Genomic DNA, 21147 nt, shown 5'->3' with positions numbered 1-21147 from the left:
TCTACACACACTTAAGGATACACACAAAGCGTAGGGGGTTTCTAGAAGCTTGTGAGGATTTGGGCCCACTGGTTTTTTGGAGTCTGGGCGTGGTAGCTTTTATAATCTGTTTATCTAAGCCCTAATCTTTGAAAATTATTTTGAAGAGAAGACTTACAGTCTATGTAGTGCTTCCAGGTATTTTCTTCCCATTTTGATGTATTGAATTGCAGTTCCTGGCACTTTGCGAAGTCAGTGCCAACACAAAAACGACTGAAATGCCAGTAGCCCAGTACAACTGAATTTTTGACTAAACCAAAAGACGGGGCTGTCAAAGTTGTTTACTACAAGTGAGATCACGTTCACCTGACATTTTTCAGGACACTACCCGAAATAAGCTTTTTCCATGTCCTGCATACTACCAAACTGAGATGCAGATAGCCAGTGTAACAAAGAAGAGACAGGAAAAAAGAAGAGGAAAATTTTCTGACATTATGTGTAGAAATTTCTGCTCTAAGTTCAGTAATGGCCAAAAGCTATCAAGAAAAAGCATCATAAGGACACACCATTTTAGTTAAACAGATAAAGAAATGTTAAATAAGCATCCTGCCAAGGAAAAAGGGGGGTGCTAATACAAAAGTACCACAAAGAATATCAGCCAACATATGGATTTTTTACAAATATTTTTATTTCCTAAAAACTGTTATCAGCAGTGACATCACCAAACCCAAAAACCATTATCAGTAATTTAAACAAATATAAGACCCCCCCTCTGCACAGGGCAAAGTACGCAGTAAGAGTCCATCAAACTTTTAAGTTTGCAGTACTGTCTGAATTTCACTCCTTGTTGTCAGCAGAACGAGATGACTTCGATAGAGTTGTGTGTGTATTTATAAGTGTTGTGATTTGAAACAAGGGAAAGGAAAACCCATGAATGTGGCTTGCTGTCAGCCATCCTGGAGCTGGTTTTGGGTGCCATTTGCAAATGCACCGAAGCATTACGCAGCATACTCAGAACATTTTCATTTTCCTGCTGTGTTGTGCCAATCTATCTTTCACAGGAAGGAGTAGTAAAATTGGCATATTTAGCTTTGCCATTGGATTTTTACAATTTAAATGTATAATACTGTCAGACTATATGCTTTGGAGGAAAAAAACAAAAAAACTTTTAACCTTGCACACCAGTAAACACATTTTCTACTCAAAATCACTCCTTGGCTTTTGAGTCTGCAAATCTGCAACTGCAATGCCAACAAAAACAATGTGAAAATTCCAGTGATGAGTGTGCCATCGTTTCCACACCTTATGGTTGGTGGTTTGATCCCTGGTCTGCATGCCAAATATCCTTGGGAAAGTTGCTCTCAGACGCATCCATCAGAGAATAAATGTGTGTGAACGTTAGATAGAAACCACTTAAATGGAAAAAGCACCGAAAAAAGTGCTTGTATGAATGGGTAAATGAGGCAGGTTGTGTAAAGAGCTTTGGTAGTGTAGCTCAGGTAGAGTAGAAAACTGCTAAATAAGAACCAGTCCATTTACCAATTACGTTATTAAGGGTGTTTTCACACTTATAGATCATTTCCTCTGGGGGAGAATCAGCTCAGGAGTTGGTAAACTCTTCTTTTCACAGAGAGAAAACTCCAAGCGATCCAAAATGTGGCACTACAAACCATGTGAGAATGTCTGGTACGCTTACTGGCCGGATATGTGAGGGGAGGGAGCAACCAAAGTAAATACGAGAGGAAGGTGCTGTGGTCTGAACAAGTGGATAACATGAAGAATTTACTCTTAACATTCGTATTTACCTGGTAATATTGTGCAGGTTTTGTACGATACACAATCAATAGTGCTCTGCTAGCTCAAAAAACTTGCAGCATATACTGAGTCAGATTGAGGTCGGATCATAAACAAACCTCTCTGGAGCCTGTTTGAAAGCAGGCTGAGACCACCTTGTCCAAAGAATTTTAGTAAAACTGTTTTGGTCCATATCCGACTGTGTATTCACATCTACAAAAGCAAACTGCACAAAGAGAGAAAACAAATGAGCGTTTGACTTGATTTGATCTCTCTGACTGTCTGTGTTTGTTTCTTTATCTGTTAATTCCTCCTACGCCATCAGGAGTTGCGAGACCAAGTGCATCTTAAATCTCTGGGGGTTGTTATCTATGTCAGATATTACGTAATCATCATGTTGCCTAGAAATGGTAAATGGCCTGTATTTGTATAGCGCTTTTCTAGTCCCTAAGGACCCCAAAGTGCTTCACACTACATTCAGTCATTCACCCATTCACACACACACATTTACACACTGGCGATGGCAAGCTACATTGTAGTCACAGCTGCCCTGGGGCGCACTGACAGAGGCGAGGCTGCCGGACACTGGCGCCACCGGGCCCTCTGACCACCACCAGTAGGCAAACATGGGGTTAGTATCTTGCCCAAGGATATTTGGCATGCCGCCAGGAGGCAGCCTGGGATCGAACCACCGACCTTCAAATTAGTGGCTGACCTGCTCTGCCACCTGAGCTACAGCCACCCTATAACATGATAGCAACATGATAAAAAAAACTTTATCAATCTACAGCACATTACAAAAGGATCCAATTGTCCATATAAGCTGATGGATACATTATAATCCCATGATGCTGCCGAATAACAACAAAACAATGGGCTAAAATCATATTTCATTTTATTTTTTTACATTTAGACACTAATAACAACTTAGAAAAGCACTCTTACCATTTTCTTTCACAGCCAACAGCAAATGTAGACCAAACAGTGCTGCAGTATGGTATGCACATACCAGTAATTGTAATCTGGTGCAATTACGGGGGAAACAAGTAAATAAATTAGTTACAAATAAAAATATTGGGTTGCATCCAAATACATTATGTCCCATGCAACGCTTCTGTGAGAATACAGAAGTTATTCTTTTTTTGTTGCATTTTCTATTGGCCCTTTTGCAAATCACGCGGGTGAGCAAAGGCCTGGGACAAACATCAGTGCAAGAAAGCATTCAAGAACCTGTCTCTACATTGATGCAGTGTCCACTTATTCCACAATGGTGATATATCTTTTTGCATTTTGTTTCTGATTCCGCCCGCATGTCAAAATGCATTACTTGAACCAACCAGAGTCTGTCATGCGAGTAACCAGCTGACCATGTCAAGGCAGGTGGCCATGTCTTGGGACAAGAATGTCTTTCAGAGCTTCAAATTCCAACCAAAATAAGGAAAGGCCTCTGACATTACTGTACAGAGTAAAGCGTTTTTTGTTTCTTCCAGCAGAAACTACCTCTCTCCAGCCTGCAGATGATTTGTTTTTGCTTTACACTCCTCTCTGTTGATTTGAACTGGTGGGAGTCTATGTGCAAGTAGTGTGGGCCACATAGACATTAGGATGCAGAGATCTAAATGATCGAAAGTATGGCTGCACCTGACTAAGAGTTGATAGGAACAATAACAGTTGTGACAAACCTTATGCTTGTATGGCAAAAAATTGAAGATGTCTTAATAAAGCTGGAATAAACACTAAAAGGGATTTATTTCTGAAAAAAAAATAACAGAATGATAAATAATCTGTAAAACTTCAAAAGTAACCTTCCCAACACTGAAACAGAGAATGTTAATGACTCAAGAGGGAAGGATATCGAGGGAATGATAACAGTTGTTTAGATAAAGCAAAGTTAAGGGAAGGATATAATGACACACAGGAAAGAGAAAGGTGGCAGTTGTCGGTGGGTAGGAGGGGATTGCACAGCTGGTGGTTGGTATAAAGAATTGGGCAGAAGGACAGAGAGACTGACTGAGGAGAAGGAGAGATAGTTGACTTTGGAATCTTTAAACGCTGCTGAGGCAGAACAGGAGGCGTTATGTAAGCATCTATTAGTGTGTGTGAGCAAGCGATAAAGCATTTTTCTGCAGCCTTGCCAGAGCTGCGCAATGAGAGTTTCCTTCCCTCGTGATAAGCATTTCTTTCCCTGTCCTTAAGGCATCTTGCCCGAGGACACTATAAAAACTGACATATACACTAGCGAACACGAAAAAGCAATCCAGGCCTTTTAACTGAACATGTATCCAACACATAATATAGAGAGCAGTGTTTTTACAACAGAGCGCTGTTTGCAGAAAACATTCCTGCATGCCTCCTACGCTCCTCCTCACTTATGAAACTGAAATGAAATTTTGCCTCTCTTCTTCACCGCATATCAGGAGATGATTAATGTCTCATTAGAGCTCTGTACACATACACACACAGTGCAGATTCCCCCCATTAGTCTGCGCTTCTTCCAGAGACCTTTATTAGTATTAAAGAAGGAGTGATTCAGAGACAGCCACAAAGGTGCACCCTGAAAACTTTTTACTTTGATAGTAGATCCTCATTCCTCCGTGCCCCTCCAAATCAGTAGACAGTAAAGCTGCATAGTTAGATGATAAGCTGTCTGCTACAATCCTCTGGGGTTATAAATCACCTATGTAGCTCATAACCCAGATCCTGAGGCTGACCTAGCAGACATTCCAGATGCCTGCTTGCGTCCTGATCTGACCCTCCCCACTTGCATGACTCCATTCATTGAAGATGACCTTTAACCCCTGCCTATCAGTGCAAGAGGTTTAACCTCTTGTACTCTGGAGGGAAGAAAGGAGGCTACAAGCAAGGATGAAAATGTACCTTCTAATTCAGAAGGGATTTTTCAGACATTGATTTTATGAAAAAACAAACATTTTTAACATACAATTACCATTTAAAGTCCTAATTATAAATGAAATCATGTTTGATTGCCATATTTTGAAAAAATAACAACAGTACTATTCACCATTAACCAAATTTAGCAACAGATGCAGCTGAACCAGCACAGCGAGTTTGTTTGGCCCAAAGACAGGGCAGATATCTTTTTTAGCTTTATAACAGTAGGACTGACTTTTAAGTGTGGTCGTATTTCGTTTTTCAGCATAGTGCTGAGAAAGATGTGATTAAAAATTGTCACCCTGTCTGCAAAAGACAGGAAGGAAATCCCTTCACAAGTACTTCCCACTATTTAAAAAGAATCAAAAATGGGAAATATGACAGTTTGCCAGTCTGACTTGTTAGCACATTGCCAGCGATATAAACTGAAGCCATCTTTGTAACCAACACTACATGTTGTCCTGTTGCTGCATGTGTAATGTGTGTTTTTTATGTGTTTTAACAGCACTGCAATAATACTGATAACGGTCGTCACTTTCCTCACTTTAACACTGACATTACGGTAATTTTTTTTAATCTCAAATCTGGAAACCCTAAAGTGTCATTTCAAGGCAACTATGCAACTATATCTCCCTCAATCAGGACGAAATGTCAGCACCCTGAATGTGGGTTAGACACCTCCACACTACAGTGGGGGTGGGTTAGATGTTCCTCTGACCTTCAACAATCACCAGTAATGTCTCCTTTGGGAGAAGTGTATTGGTAATGAGGTGGATGAAGGGGGATTGAGAGGTGATGAACTACATTCTGCCTGCTCGCCAGACCTAAAACCTGCTGGTGATTCTTATACAGACTGAGTCAGAGGCCGGTCAGTAATTATGTTAAAAACAGACCTGTTTTTCCCTCCTGGTGTCTTGTTTATGCTGATTCTATGTTTTCCATTCATGTTACCCTACTGTGGTAACGGTGTACCTGACCAAGGACCGATAAGAGAAAAGCTTTTCATATCGCAACAAAACAGCCCCGCCCCCTTCACTTCTTAGAGCTCTTTTAATGTTCATTCAAACTGGTCTTTGTTCTGTTATCAGGGTACTAGATCTCACACTGATGACTACTGACAGGTTGACGTGGTATACTTAGGATGTGGGTGAAAGGGAGACTTTGCAGAGCGAACATAAAAAAGAGAGTTAAAAGGAGACACACACACTAAGACCGCAGCTGACAAGACAGGTGGGAATGTTTAAAAATGTGCTGCAGTTTGACTATGTTTAGATGACCATAACCATTTGTGCCCAAGTAAATGTGCTGATTCTTCCTCTTCCTTCCTGCAAGATCTTTGTCCAGGCTTGTCTAAGGAATAGTGACCTACTTTGCGGCATTTGCAAAATAACAAGACAAGGTGTAAAAGTATCAAGTCGTATTGAAGAAACAATATGCAACTGACAAAGCAGTTAATATAAAACACACAGAGGACTGAGTGACATCTTTAAAGTAAGTTCTTTTTAAACACAGTTAATCCTGTCCCACACTGACGGTATTACCCAAGTCGGTGGAGAACCAATGAAAATAAATGGCTTTGTTGACATAATCTAACGCAAGGCAAAGAGTGCTACAAATGCACTGGGGGTTACACCTAGGGCTGAACGATATATCGCATTTGCGATAATATCGCGACATGATCAAGTGCAATTTTCTAACCGCAAAGGCTGCGATTATACTGCGATTATAAGGCTGTCCAAATTACTACCATATCCCAGAATTCATAGCGCGGCCCAGCCAAACTCCAGTTTCCAGCAATGGCGGCCGCTACTAAGTTTTAAAATTACTCATACTAATCTTTCTGGGTCACAAAATAAACTTTTAACATATTTTCAGGCGAGAAAGTAGTTGTTTAAACATCAAATATCTGCTCGGTTTATCAAGATATCCCATATTTGCAAAAGTGCGTCGACGTTTTCAGAGGCGTCTGCTACCCACCAGCTCGACAGCTAGCCGGGAGCTCGAGGATTACTGATGCGGCCGAGAACGGCACAACTCCCGGCACATCATTTTCAGATCACCGCGGAGTTTCGCTGCTCGGGTTAAACGTAATATATAAGTCACTTAGACAACCTAAAAATGTTATTGTTGGGCTTTTTTCAGTGTTTTGTTTGTTCGTGAGTAAATCGGTTTGGCTGAGATTAAAGTTATTAGATTAGATAAAATAAAACTTTATTAATCCCCCGGGTGGGTTCCTCCTTGGTTTTCACACAGCTGACTAAACGTCAAACAGAAAACTTATTAAACAGAAGTATGAGACAGTCGAGAATTTACGCCAGTGTCTGGTTATATTTTAGATAGCAAGAAGCAGACGGCCGAGTTTATTAAACTCCACCGAGACAGCGGTGACGCTAATCAGAACTAGACCGTCCAATTTCACGCCTTTAAATTTTAAAGGCGTGTTTGTGTGTGTGTTTATACAATTGCTATTATGTTTGCACTTTATGTGTAATGTTACTGACTGCAGAGATCAGTAAGATGTGTGTATTTTTTATTTATTAGTTTTATTTATTTAATATTATTTTTTAATTGAATGACTGTCTAGTAGTTCACAGATGTCGAAAAACTGAGTGTGGTAAAGCCACTGATTTTTTTTATGTATATTTCTGCAATCTGCACATTGTACTGACTTTCATTTTAATGTTTACACCAGGGTTCCTTGTCAGCACTTTATGCTCAGATGTTTGTAAGCTAAAAATAAACTATTGTGTATGTTCAAATATACTGTTGTGATTGAAGAAGTTAAATAAAAATGTCAGTCATCAATTCATGCATCACCTCATGTCATCATAACAGAGGTCTGTCTTCCAGGAAAGAACAGTTTAAAATTAATGTAATATAGTATTGGCCATACTATATGATGTATTGCTTGTCTTTGTTTAATAATACAGAAGACAAAGACCTTAAAAAATAATCGCATATCGCATCGCAATCGCAATATTGGGGCAAAAAAATCGCAATTAGATTATTTTCCATAATCGTTCAGCCCTAGTTACACCCACATAGACAACTACCACTTTCCAACTGTGGCCAACACTAGCAGAAAAAACAGGTACCTTACACTGCAGCGCAGTGCTGTTACTTTGTGAAGGTCAAAGCCAGATTTGTCAAAACCAAATTACTGTGAGTGGGTTTGTGTGGCAATAAGAGTTCCCTTTTAAAGTGCTCTTATAATTTGTGATGAATACCACATGCATGCACATCTGGGTAACAGAGAGAGCTGAGATGAGCCAAGAAAATCAAACAAGCATTATGAGCTCTCCTACTAGAATCAGTACAAAATTCATTTTACGTAGAGATATATGTATTAGCTACCAAACAATAAAATATTGATAATTTCATATTACCAATATTATCTTGAGAGCTGGAAGTTCAAGTTTCAATACTTTCTTATGTTTTATAGAGCAAACAACTAATGAATCAATCACAGACCTAGTTTAAATCCAAATATGAATAATGACTAGGTAAACAATTTCATGGAGAGAGAGAGAAAGGAGATTCTATCACCAGCAAAACCAGTTGGAGCAGAGTAGAGACTAGAAGTTACTCCGAAAGGTCAATGGAGCAACAAAGAGGCCTCGCTAATATCACTGCGCAGTTATATAATGTTATGCAACCTCTTTTAGCCACTGCATAGTGTCAACCCAGACTATGTTCTTGTGCCTTGTGGAGATAAAAAGAAACATAAATGTTTCTAAACTGAACAGATCAGTAAAAAAAAAAAAAAAAAAAAAAAAGAAGAAGAAGAAGAAGAAAAGAAAAAAAGAGCCATTTTGTCTTTGTTTAACACTATCACCCTGGTTTTTAACGCACGCTCAGTCTTGCATGTTCCCAGGAGACACTCCCTCACATCATACATGACCAGCAGCACGTGAAATTCATGTGATGATGAGAGAAGGACGGAAAACAGTAAACGTGCGCTGTGCAAACCCCCAGACCCATACAAAAACGATGCCTGCTTACTATTTGTACCGATGAATGTTATTACATTTGCAGAAATTATCATACAGAACCTCTTAAAGAATTGTGACATTTGCATATAAACATATTCAACAAGAAGGTGCTCAGTTTTTATACAGCTAACAGGTATTTCAGCGTGAAAGTGCAGTCTGACAGGCAAACAGTTTTTGGACACGGACAATAACCCCAGCAGTTGTATAAAAAGAAGGAAAATGCTCTTAGGCACCACCTACAGCCTCTCCCAGTCCGCTTTAACTGTTACATAATCACTTTAGTGCAGTAGGCTTGTCTCAGGGTGCACGTTCTGCATGTATGTTTAACGAAGACCAATCACAGAAGGCTCTGGGCAGGAATACTCATGTGTCTCTGTGTGAAAATAGTGTGAAACAACTGGAGGAAAAGCAAACTGCAATGCACATGAAACATCTAATAAAATACACTCACTCGCACACACAGCAAAGGTGCATTTTACTGCCTGACATACAGTGAACACATCACGCTGATATATCCACTAGCCCGTCAAGAGAGGGTCAACAAAGATGGCATTGAGCTTAGGTGCAATCAATACATTTAGACATGCGAGTAGTAAAAAAAAAAAACTTTCCGAAATCTAGATAGTGGAGTTATCAGCGAACTGCACTGTCACTATTTCATGCAGTCTCCTTTTCACTTGGTCAAGCGCTTGAGCAATCCTGGCCCTCATAAAGCTTTGGCTCTTTTAAGACGAGTTTCGAAACCATTCTGGATGAAATACCAAACATGCAGTCAGTTAACCAGCACGCCCCCACACCATTCATGCCCAAACCACTGTACAGTTTTAGCCAGATGTCGAAGCATTGGCAAGGAACAGAAGTCCAGAGCTGTGCATGAAAACTGCCTGCAACACTTTTATCACCACATATTCAGTGCCAAACTAGTAGTGGGATAGGGGCTTAATAGAGATAAGAGCACAAAATCTGGTTTGATTGTTTACAATGTGCTGCATAAATCTATAGCTACAATCTATTCACATATGCCAAAGCTTGTGAATGAATGCAAAGATAAAAGTAGGAAACACATCAGATAACTATATTTCTTCAAGTTCTCTTTCATGCAACAAGGAACACTAGAGAAAAGAAAACCAAAGATTCACCAAGTGTCCATGACTATAGATGACATCAGCCTCTCCATACCTGTTTCTGGGGACAGGGATGTGGGATGATGAGAGGGAATATCTCTCTGTCTGTGGTAGGATCTGCCCTTGCGCTACTCTGAAGTTGTTGGTCGGGTCTGGCTGCTTCCCAGGGTTTCTGATGTCCAAATGCATAAAGCCACCTGGCAACTGCCCGTTTACACCCAGGCAGTGAGTGGGGCTTGCCCTTTTCAGGATCCCCGTGGAACCTGTGTCTTTTTGGTCCAACAGGCCATTCTAGAAAATGCAGCAAGAAAAAATTACAGTGAGTTTATCTCTGTTACAATCAGGCCTCGATTAAAAACATTAAGTCTAGCAATACCATTAAGTTCTTATTTAACTGAGCATAAGATTACTGTTTTTCTCTAATTATAATATATATATATATATATATATATATATATATACACAAGCCAGGGTATGGTGTTTTTTAGTGTAACCGTTTGCCTTAAATAGCATCTTCTTTAATTTTTCCTTCCTCTCACTTAATAAACCCAAGGTTATTGTCCTCTCCACTGGACATGAACGCTGCTGAACCAACCAGAACAGAAGCAATCCTGGGTTAGAATATGGTTATCATTTCTGTTCCTGCCACCTAAATTACAAAACAACACAAATCTAGAAAAGTAGCTGTGTAAATCTGCTAAATACACATAACTGCCAGGTCCAGTGTCCAGTTTTGTGTATTCTGCGATGCAAATGGAAACTCTATTGAATATTACATGATAATATATGAAAATAACTAGCACGTACAGTGTAAAAGTAACTATATGCCTCATTGTGTTATCTATATAACTGATTAACCACTAACTTTATAAAATGTTACAAATATACTTTGGCAGTCCAGAACTGCTTTCCACATGCTTTTTTCAGATTTAAAAAAGTTTTTAAATCTGAGGTGACAGAAATAAGGGCATGGCCACGCACACCAGACCTCTGGGATTGTCCTATAGTGTCTGCCACTGGGATGCAGAGTATCCATTGGGTTTTGTGGGTTGTGGGGTGGGGCTCCTGTGGCTCTGGCTTGTTCTGCTGGGACAATCAGATTGCGATCTTGGGAATTTGGTAGCAGGGTGCACTATCCTGCTAAAGAGAGGCTGCTGCAACCGGGGAGGGCCCATACTGTTACGGGGTGTGCTTGGTCTGCAAAAATGCTCCAGCCGGCAACAAGTGTCAGAGCCGCATTCATATGAATGGCAGGACCCAGTATTTCCCAGCAGTGTTACATTGTGAGGAGATTATTTTGATAAGTTGATGTCGTGGTTTTAATATCGTGAGTAACTGGCATATTTATTATGAGATTTATTTGCTGTCTGCATAAAGGCTCACAAATTAAATACAGGCACACACAATGCAAGTACAAGGCCGACGCAAACAACAACAACAACAACAATATATCACGTGTCTTTACTGTTAAGTCCGTGGCGTATGTGTAGTTATAGTCGGGCCTTCCCATGTCGCCAGGAAGCCCAAACTGTAGCTTCACCCTTAAGTTATGGGGGAGGGGGGTTGGGCTTGTAGTTTGACGTCCCTGCCCCCTTTTCTGTAAACTTTGCAAAGAGTGAGCCGCCATTAAAAGCGGTTACAGTACGATGGAGTTAATAATGATAGGAACGGGCAGGAATTGAAATAACGGGCGCTTAAAAGTTATTTAAAAATAACGACACAGTAGTGACGTATAAGCCTCACAGTCGCAACCGTTAAAACGTAATAACAGCACATGAAAATGGCGTAAAATGTCAAAACTTTGAAGTCACATAGCTTGCAGACACGCTAACATTACGTGGGCGATATTATCTTGAGCGGTAACTCGGGTATATGAAGGGACTTTACCGGCTAATGGAGTCGTGCGCACACGCGTAAAACATCTCAACTGCACTTACTTTTTCCACGTCGTGCAACAGCCGACCACCCAGAGACAGCCCGTTCCCTTTTAGAGGGGTCCTCTCGCTTTTAATCTCCGCCGCCAAGCCGCCGTCCATTACGTTTTTGTACGGCACGGCCCCGTTTGTGTACGCCGACATGGAACCGGTTTTTTCCACCGAAGGGACCCGGGTGTCGCGGAGCACCGAGCGGCCGGTCCGACAGTTAAAGTCCGCACCGCCAGCTCCTGTCCCAACCGACGACTTCTCCACAATATATTTGGACTCCATATTCAGACAAGGCGAGCAGGAGAAAGAAAACCAGCTTTCTAGAAATTTTAGTGCAAATTGCTGGAGTCAGATACATTTATTAGGATTGTCGCAAGTTGATGGGAACTGTCTGTGTCTTTACTTATATCCTAGCCTACATGTAAAGTTTTCTACCACTGCCGCCGCCGCTGCCCCAAAAAGCCGCCCGGTCAGGAGGATAAAAGATTGTTTTGCCTCTTTCCTCCAAACGGCTGCCACGCCCCCTCTGCTCCACTCCTATTGGTGCTCTGCATATATAAACATTACATTCTGGCACGCGTCCACCGCAAAGCTGCAGGTGATTGGCTAGTTTCACTCTGTCAATAACATTTTTTTCGAAGCTAAGTACTGTGGGTGGAAGAGAGAGAGGGGCGTGTTCTCAGTTTACCGGCCGGTGTCTGTCGACGCTGAGCCGGTCTGCGAGGGAGGCGAGGTCGAGAGAGTACAGGAAAAACAGCGTGCAGGCCTCAGCGGCTAACTGCGCATTTATAATTTTGCAATTCAAATAGCACTTTAGCGAGTTGCAAACTATTACACCTGAACTTCTCATTGTAGGCGAGTTATTATAGAAAAAATGCATACACTGCTTTCTCCTTATAAGTGACTTGGCCTGCATTAATGGGGAAATGTATGCTAATTCAAAAGTTAGCATTTTGGAAAACTAACACCGTCCGGACACAGTAGCATGAAACACTGCAACTCACTGCAGTAAATAAGGTCATTTGCAGAAGCAAGGTACAGATTTATGGTGATTAATTCAAATCTGCGTAAGCTTGACTTGCACTGCATTGCACGAGAGGTTTCAGGTCATATTCCTCTATTTTTATATGTCGTCCATGTGTCTGCTTCCTTTTTATAAAATGCCTTTTGAGTGTGGTCGGAAAGAAAAAAAAAAGATTTCAGCAACCTTTCTTCATTCAGCATAGCTCCTGTTATTGAACGACACAGTACACCTCCCAGCTGTTCCTGCTGTATTGCTTAATTTCTCACACAAAAAAGCATTTTCTTGTAAGCTGCACTTTCAAATGAGAGGCCGCTGCAGAGCAGGAACCAGGTGTAGTTTGAAAGCTGTCACAAAGCAATGAAACTACAGGCAAAACAAACACTTTCTGATGTGCCACTTTATTAGAAAAGTAAAAACTCACTTTAATGTTTTATGAAGGTTAATATAAAACATTACAATCTTCTGCATACAGTATCTGCACTGTCACACTATATTTTAATATATGAATTATTTTGAAACTAAAACCTGTGCTTTAGGAACATACAACATTGGCTACAGCTGTCACAGCAGTATTGGCCCATATTTATATAAGAAGACAATTAAGAAACAGGGTCTGTATCTGCATGGAAAGCATGAAAGATTTTGCATCCACAAAGTACAATGTGTCTGTGACAACCATCTCTTTTTTTTCAACAAATGTATACTGTATGTTACATTGCAACAACATCAGAACAGCAACAGTGTATTTTACACATTTACATCATCATACTGTATTTGTGCAATGAACATCTGTCTCGATGTGTGTATAACAACCAAACATATCCATCAGTGCTTTTTTTTTCCTCTCGGGATAAAGGAAATGTGACACATTAGGTGACAGCCAAAGAAAAAGGATTAAGTGCGATAGCGGCTTCCAGCCGGCATTGTTTAAGGGAAGCTTCAGCGGAGCTTGTTAAGCGTCTCAGCTGTTGGCCATTTCTCACATTAGATAATAGTTGAGCCGAGGGTGCATTGTTGATATCGGACTGGGGTTGGCGTGACCCACAGCCTCTGCCCTCTTCCTCAACTTCCATTTCGCTCCCAGTCCCTCAGAATAGCACATCAAACACCTCACCTGCACAGCGAGGGAGGAAGGTGAAGCTAAGGAAAAAGAGGTCTGTATTATAGAATGAACACAGCTGGAAAAGGGAGCATTATGCAAGAGCTGACCAAATGTAAGCAAAATGTGCTTCCTCCCCTAAACTGGAGAAGCACATGGTTGAATGTTGCTCTCTGTGCACACACTAGAGGAGAAAGAGGAGGAGTGTCCTGTGGGTCTGTGTCCATTTGCAGTGAGCCTCATCCAGCTTTATACTGCGTGTGCACCCTCACCCCCCACCCCCTCAACATGACACTTTCTTGCTCCCCCAGAGCAGAGAATAAACACAGCTCTACCCTAAACTCCCAGCGGCTCCTCCCTGTTAGCTCTCTTGCTCTGCTCCTCCAAGTTGTTGCTTTGGAAAAACTGCTTTGAGTCACATGGCAAAAAAGAAAAACAAAAGTACAACAGAAAAGATTAACAAACAAGATCAGTTATGTACCACAATATTTTTCATCTCGATATATTAAAGCATGCACTTTTTTTTGACCAAGCAGGAAATATTGCACCAACAACATAAACATACTGTTTTTATGGCAGTGGTATGAGCTATTCAACCAATAGAATTGTCAGTAGGTAAGAAAAAATAAACAGTGCATTAAAATACAGAGTGCATTTGTTTTTACATACTTTCTGACATTATTAATTTAATTTACTAACCTTACTAAACCTGTCTTCTCTCTGCATTTGGTCTCACAGTGAGATCAAATACATCTTATTACTCTCAGCCAGCGAGCAAGTTTGTATCCCTCTTCACTTCATATCTTTATGCCCATTTATTAAGCCTCAAATATTTTGTTTTTTTCCCCTCTGTTCCTTTTTTTTCTTCAATGTTTCCCCACAGCTACATGGGAAAGACATTGTTTATAATGGAAGCAAACTCAGGACAGAGGCTGGAGACATGGGTGGGGAGAGGGGCAAACTTCCAAAAGACACTCGCTGGTCATTTTTATGCCCAGCTCTTTATTTTCCTTGGAATCCAAGACTTCTGTTGCTATTTCAACCACAAGACTTAAATCTGGTAAGCTACCGGGAGCTCTGGGTTTAACTTAAGTCCAGAAAACGAATCAGAGCTGTGCTTTTTACGGCACAATAATGCACAAATAAGCCCAGCAGTCCTGCAGCTGTCCAGCGCTAAATTACAATGGTCATAAAATCAGATGTTTACAGTGCCCAAAAGATATGACATTAACTGCGCATGATGAAGCATCCTGTATTATTTTGGACACTCTTTCACTTCCTTTTTTTTTTTGAAAATATTTTTCTCTCTGTATTCACAATAATACTGTAAAAGTCTTGCATTGTGAAATCTATCATCCATATCACTCTTGGGAGATTCTTGCACAAGCCATTCAATACCCCTGACCTGATCACTTTTCCCTGCATCACTGCCAAATATGTATGCATGTGTGTGTGTGTGTGTTGGGGTGTGTCAACATGCCTCTAGCTACAGATGTCAAATTTAGGTGGATTTTTAGCTAATCTCTTCATTCAAGTGGAGGTTACACTATCGAGCCAAACATATGCGTCGTGATTATTAAGTGGGCTATTACCAAAAACTGCTAAAAAGCTTGGGTTGGATCATTTCTGAGGACAACATCCTTCACATTTAAACAGGTCTACAAATCATAAGCCAGTATTTGGACACAACACCTCAATCGCGTCTTCCAGGCAACAGGTCGGCGCACAATGAAAACCTGTTTCGAGTGTTTATTTTAGGGAGAGATAGCGCCGCAAATCTCTGTGACATCCATGTGCTTAAGAGGAGGCGTGTACATGTGTGTTTGTGTGTGTATACTGTGGACAATACGTTACAGTGTGCCTCACATTCCTTGTACAATATAGCCAGTTTCACTGCTACTGTTTTTAGTTGCACAATGCATGCACATTTCTTTATATTATATTTTATCATACTCAGGACAGAGTATAATATATATATATAAGTGTGTTCTTCTGAGGTTGTGAGTTACACCACATATGCTTTAAAGAGTTTTCATATAAAAATAAAGATATTATGGAAAATGTTGCACAAACAGGTGACTATGGTGAGTGACACAGCAGATTGAAGATCTCTATCCCAGTTTTATTTGTTTGTTTGTTTGTTTTTTCAAATGATTTTAGTCCATATTTGGGCTGGACTAGGCTTAGGCTGGTTCTTAAGTACAGACCAATCAAAGGAAGTCTGAACCTGGATAAAGACCCTGTTTGTACCTGATTTCAACACAAAATGGATCCTCATGTTGTTTTACTATAGAGGGCCTTGTGTCTATGTACAGCAACCTGTTGTTCTGTAAACAGGAAAATCTCCAGACTCTATACCAGTGGGTTCTGGGCCCTTTTGCCTGTCAGTCAGCTACAGGCCTGTGACATACATCTCCATGCCATCATTGAAAGTAAAGATGGTGGTAGTGCTGTTGCCCCCTTGTTTCACATCACTGATGGTCTCATAGAAGTTTTCCCCACCAGGCAGGCCTCTAGTAGGAAGGGTGCTTGGTCCTGAGGCCTGAGGTGCTGCTGGTGTTGCCTGCTGCTGCTGCTGCTGCTGCTTCTTTCTCTTCAGAGTGGCACTACCCCCAGCTGTGCTGTTATTGGTTCCCCCTTGCTCACGTTTCCGGTGTGGGTCGATAGTCGCGTATGCAGGGTCTGACTCAGCCACTGGGGAAGACCAGGACCTGTCTCCTACAGGCTCGTAGCAGGGTTCCTCCTGCGAACGTGCTTGGCTCTGGACTCCCCTACCTCGGCCCCGAGAACCCATGTTTCCTCTATCTCCACCAAAGGATCGTGGGAGGGTCTTGGCTCCATTGTGTTCCATAGGAGGTTTCTTTTTCTGGGTTTTACATACGATAGAGTAGGTGTCTGCAATCTGAGAACACACACAGTAGGAGAAGGAAGATGTTGTTAGTTAATAACGCTGCACTACAACTCTATCCTGTAGTCCACTGATGACAGCTCCTTAAATAGAAGCTATGTGTTGGTGAAAGTCCGTAACCACACTTGCACTGGCATTTAAATAGTCACCTCTTTCCCAGTTCCTGAGTTATCTATATGTAGCTCCAATATTTTTGTAATTACCCGTTTTTGTCCACTTCTGTATGCATTCCAGATATAAAGGTATAATTTGTGAATAAGTCGTTTTGTATATACTACAGGCTCAGACAAATAATAATTGTCCGAGCCTGGACTGTGTACGTATGCAACAGTTTGTGTATGTGTTGACAGAGCTCTGTGCTGTGACCTGACCTATTTTTTTTCTTTTTTTTTTACAGGGCAGGATAAGAAAGAGTAAACTATGTTATCAGTCCGTTAAGTTCTAGGCCGAGAGGCAGCATTAACTGTGCAGTGGACGAACCTGTTAAAGTTTCACCACGACTGCTTTGGCAACAGAAGTATAGTGTGAAAGAGCTGGATCACAGCCAACTTGCAAAAAAAAAATGTAAAAAAAATAAAAAAGCTTTGTGCTCATTAATGGACTTTGTTCTTGTCTTATTTGCTTATGTGCATTTTTTTTTCGTGCTCTGCATGTGCGTGCAGCATGACTGCATATGCAGTATGAGTGAGCTCATACTGCATATGCAGATGTCCGAATGAGAAAATCGGACATCTAGAATTTGCCACTTAAGGCCATGTGTGAGGTCTTATGCAATTTTGACACAGAAATACCAGAGGTCACGACACTGGTTTATCAGAATTCCCCACAATAGAAGCATAAGAGCAGAGGATTGTGGGACATGGTCTTGTTTACCTTCCATGTTCACACCCAGGCCAGCAGCTCTGATCTACTGGCCCTGAGAAACACTGGCTATGCAAACTCTTGTGTCCACCCCCACACACAAACACACACACAAAGACATGTACACGCTTACACGCGGAGCAAGATTAGTCTTGTTTTTGTGCACTCCCAAACAACTGAAACCTGAGAACACAGAGACAGTGCTCTTTGTGCGTGTGCTCACCTTGCATTTATATGTCTTACATATTTACCGTCCCTTTGAAATACACTTTAAGTGTAAATCACTTTCACTGTCTGTAAATCTTTTTCTCTCTCCTCTGTTTGTTGGTTCTATCTCTGAGAGATTTCAAGCGATGCACACTCCCTCCCCCCACAAATCTCTCTTTTGTGACCTTTTTGGATAAACAAAGACCCTAGCGTATGGTGTAAGTGTGTGCAGCCAATGTGGTGTGTGTGTGTGTGTGCCTGTGTGTGTGTATGTGCAAGCGTATGCACACGTGTGCACACAGAATTTGCAGCTCTGCTGCAGAGGAAGGAAGTCACAAGATGATGGGGATTTCAAAACTGGGCTTCGTATCTGCAGCTGTTGAGGAAGCCTGCACATTGTATGTTTTCTTTTCTCCTTCCTCACCCAGTACTCCTTTTTGTTATGTTTCTGGCATTGCTTGAACACTCTGCTTAGACCGAGGCTTCGCTAAGTCACAAATTTATTTTCTGCATTTGCTGATTTGCAGTGGAAACAGCCATATGCATGATGCATCTGTGTGTGATCAACTTTATGAATAGCAGATATGGCGCAAGTTTCCAAACAGTCTTCTAGCAGTTGATATTCATCTGGTAAGACATGTTTCATGCAATGCGATTGGTTGGGGAAGGCAGCGCCTCCTAATAGCCACAAATGGAGTGGAGCAGAAGAAGAGAGCGCCAGAAAAGAGGAGGAGATTTAGTCGGGAGTGGAAATCCAACACCTTTCGACGACTGTAACTGACAAACTCTAGAGGATACAAAGTATATCGGCATGTTAGGGCAACTGAAAACAGAAAAACAGCCGCTAAAAAGAGAGAAAAGTCTGTAAAAGACAAAAAAAAGAAAAAGAGATAGCAGGATGCATTCAAGGCCAGCTGCTCTGTGTATCAGTCTGATTTGCAAAAAGAGGAGTTAAAGTGAAGCCAAACAGTTGAGACGTAACCTCTTCGTCTCCACATACAGCATTCAACAGCATTGTGTGGCTCAACACAGGCGTAGACAAGAAACTTAGCAGTAGCTTTAAACTTGTCAGGACTGCTGCTCTACTGTTCTGAACATGCCTACAGATAGACAATATGGATACAACCATACTTTATTTTAGTTCATCCTTTTTTCCTCATCCTTAATGCAAGAAAGTTTTATTTTGTTGTCAAAATTAAGAAACTATTACTGCACAGAAACTATCCCTGGCCTGTTGAAGATGATAGAAAAGATTGGTGAATGGAATGGAAAAAGAGAAGTTGTGTTAAACACAGACTAATTATAGACAGGGGTCTGTCCATCTAGCTGGACTGACTCCCCCAGCCCCTCGGGCATAACAGAATTTCCTACACAACTTGCAATTCTCTCACTTCATTCTGTATCCAGCAGAGAGAAAAGATGAGACAGGGGACCGAGAGTGGAAAAGTGGGGGTGGCGTTGCTCTGCAGAAACGCATGCGGTGGAGTATCTGACATGACTGGCAAAGCGCAGGTTTCCTCCTTCCCCCACCAGACATATGCTGACCCAGTCGAGGTCATGGTCTTGGATTGATGAAGCGAAAAAAACCCAACCAAAATCTAGCATATAACAAGCATCTCCATGAATGTGAAGAGATTATTAATTATTTCAGGGCAAGCAATACTCATGTCTGATCTGTCTGCTCATACTTTCAAGGCAGATAGATGAGTGGGGGGAGGGGCTGGAGATTAGGGTCAGGGTTCACGCAAGCAGGGTGTTGGATCCATGTCACGCAACCTTTGCCTGTAAGCAGAAACCTTGTATGACAGGCAGGTCACAGGGCAGCAGTACTATGACGGCATGCCATATGAGATGGGCGCCCCCTTCGGTAAACACAGCAGTAATCAGAAACCTGTCTATCTATCCATCTTCTTGTAGCCCTTACTTTTTAGTAGTCCCTCCCTCAGCTCCCACCACATACACAGACACACATACTACCTCCTTTGCAGTTGGAGGCGATGGGTGTCCCTGTTCATTCTCCCCAGGTGGGTGATGTGGAGGTGGGTGCAAGGTGATGATGTCGTTGTCCTCTGGAGGCTTCCAGATGTACTGTTCCCCATTGCCCATGAACACTGCTTCCTGTTAGGAAAATCAAAGTAAGAGCTCAGGCAAATATTGCATTTACAATCTTTAAGCGCTGCAAAAAGTACATATCACAACATGTAACAAATAGCAGGCTTTTGAAAAACAATTCTATTTCAAAATAAGCTGTATAGTTATTTTTGAAAAATGCTTTAGAGGTGTAAACTAGTGCCAAGCAATGGATTCTATCTGGAGTGAGTTAATCAGTTTCTCCTTGTTGTGTGGCCAACTCTTCCACAAGCTTTTATGCAAATCCCTTCAGTCAAAGACATCCTGCTGACAGACAGGCAGACCCACTGACACACAGACAATGCCTCCGAAAACACAACCTCCATTTAACTCTGCCTGTAAGAGTTAAATGGAGGAGGAGGCAATTTTAGCAAGAGTTTAGGGAAAACAGCTAAGAAAAATCTCTGTTTTACAAAATTACAGGACCTTCTTAAACTTCAATTCCTACAACTGAATTCACAGTTGCATAGATTCGATCAAATTATGTGAACAATGCCATTCTATTTGTTTCCATGCTAAGAAACAGAAGACGCGTGGGAAACTAACACTAAAATGGACGCAGTAACTACTGGTGATGAAAAACCAATTAGAAATCATGTAGTGGTGTGTACACATGTGATCAAGGATGATTAAACTTTTATATGTTCCTCCTGTTCCTCAGTCAGAGTGAGTAATAGAGGCCTGGGCAGAGTAAATGGCTTCAATATGTGGACAATATTTATTCCCACTCTGGCTGCTGGCTACCTGTTAGCCGTTTCTAGACAGACTTGCTGATAGATTCAACAGGACATATATATATATTAAATATATATACATACACACACACATACACACAAAGCTGGGCAGCCTGCCAAACTCTTACATAATCTATCTTTCCACCCTTTACTCAATATTACTGCGCTGCACAGCAAAGTGCAAAGGAGGGAAAGAGTCACACATGCACATGCATTTTTTAAACACCCTTAAATAAATCTCCTTAAAAACACAGTAATAGCCATCCCCATGCTCATAGGTGTTTATGAATACATCCCAACTGGCACATGCAACAATTTTAATAAAACAAATACAATTAAGATAGGATACAAAACAATAAAAACAGAACTTATTGAGGTCAGTGATGTGGTGAACGTGACCACTTCTGCTGTTGTTTCAAATTTTTTTAGCAATCCAAGAATACTAATCTTCAATCTGATTTTAGAAAGCTGTTTGTTT

The 21147-nt window shown here is 41.2% G+C and overlaps 2 protein-coding genes across 4 annotated transcripts in view; both read right to left on the bottom strand.

Moving 5' to 3' along the window:
* slc2a4rg (SLC2A4 regulator) overlaps positions 1-12257 on the bottom strand; it is a 42247-nt gene extending 29990 nt beyond the window's left edge. The window contains exons 1-2 of one of the 2 annotated variants that reach the window (XM_085442947.1): positions 11719-12257; positions 9837-10072 (exon numbers count right to left, since the gene is read on the bottom strand). In XM_085442947.1, the coding sequence (XP_085299073.1) occupies positions 9837-10072; positions 11719-11988 (506 nt within the window). In that variant the 5' untranslated portion in view covers positions 11989-12257. The remainder of the gene's footprint in view (positions 1-9836; positions 10073-11718) is intronic. The other variant, XM_085442948.1, reaches the window with a different exon arrangement.
* An 825-nt stretch (positions 12258-13082) lies between these two features.
* Positions 13083-21147, bottom strand: part of LOC146684834 (uncharacterized) — a 47311-nt gene continuing 39246 nt past the window's right edge. For both annotated transcript variants that reach the window (XM_085444007.1, XM_085444008.1), the window contains exons 8-9: positions 19783-19923; positions 13083-16731 (exon numbers count right to left, since the gene is read on the bottom strand). In XM_085444007.1, coding sequence (XP_085300133.1) covers positions 16222-16731; positions 19783-19923 — 651 coding nt within the window. In that variant the 3' untranslated portion in view covers positions 13083-16221. The remainder of the gene's footprint in view (positions 16732-19782; positions 19924-21147) is intronic.

The sequence above is a fragment of the Copadichromis virginalis genome, linkage group LG20 (assembly GCF_057382275.1).
Source record: "Copadichromis virginalis isolate Kocher_CV1m ecotype Utaka linkage group LG20, C_Virginalis_male_GT1.1, whole genome shotgun sequence".
Lineage (NCBI taxonomy): Eukaryota > Metazoa > Chordata > Actinopteri > Cichliformes > Cichlidae > Copadichromis > Copadichromis virginalis.
Note: the sequence above shows the minus strand (reverse complement) of the source record. Positions and strands in the feature narration are given on the sequence as shown.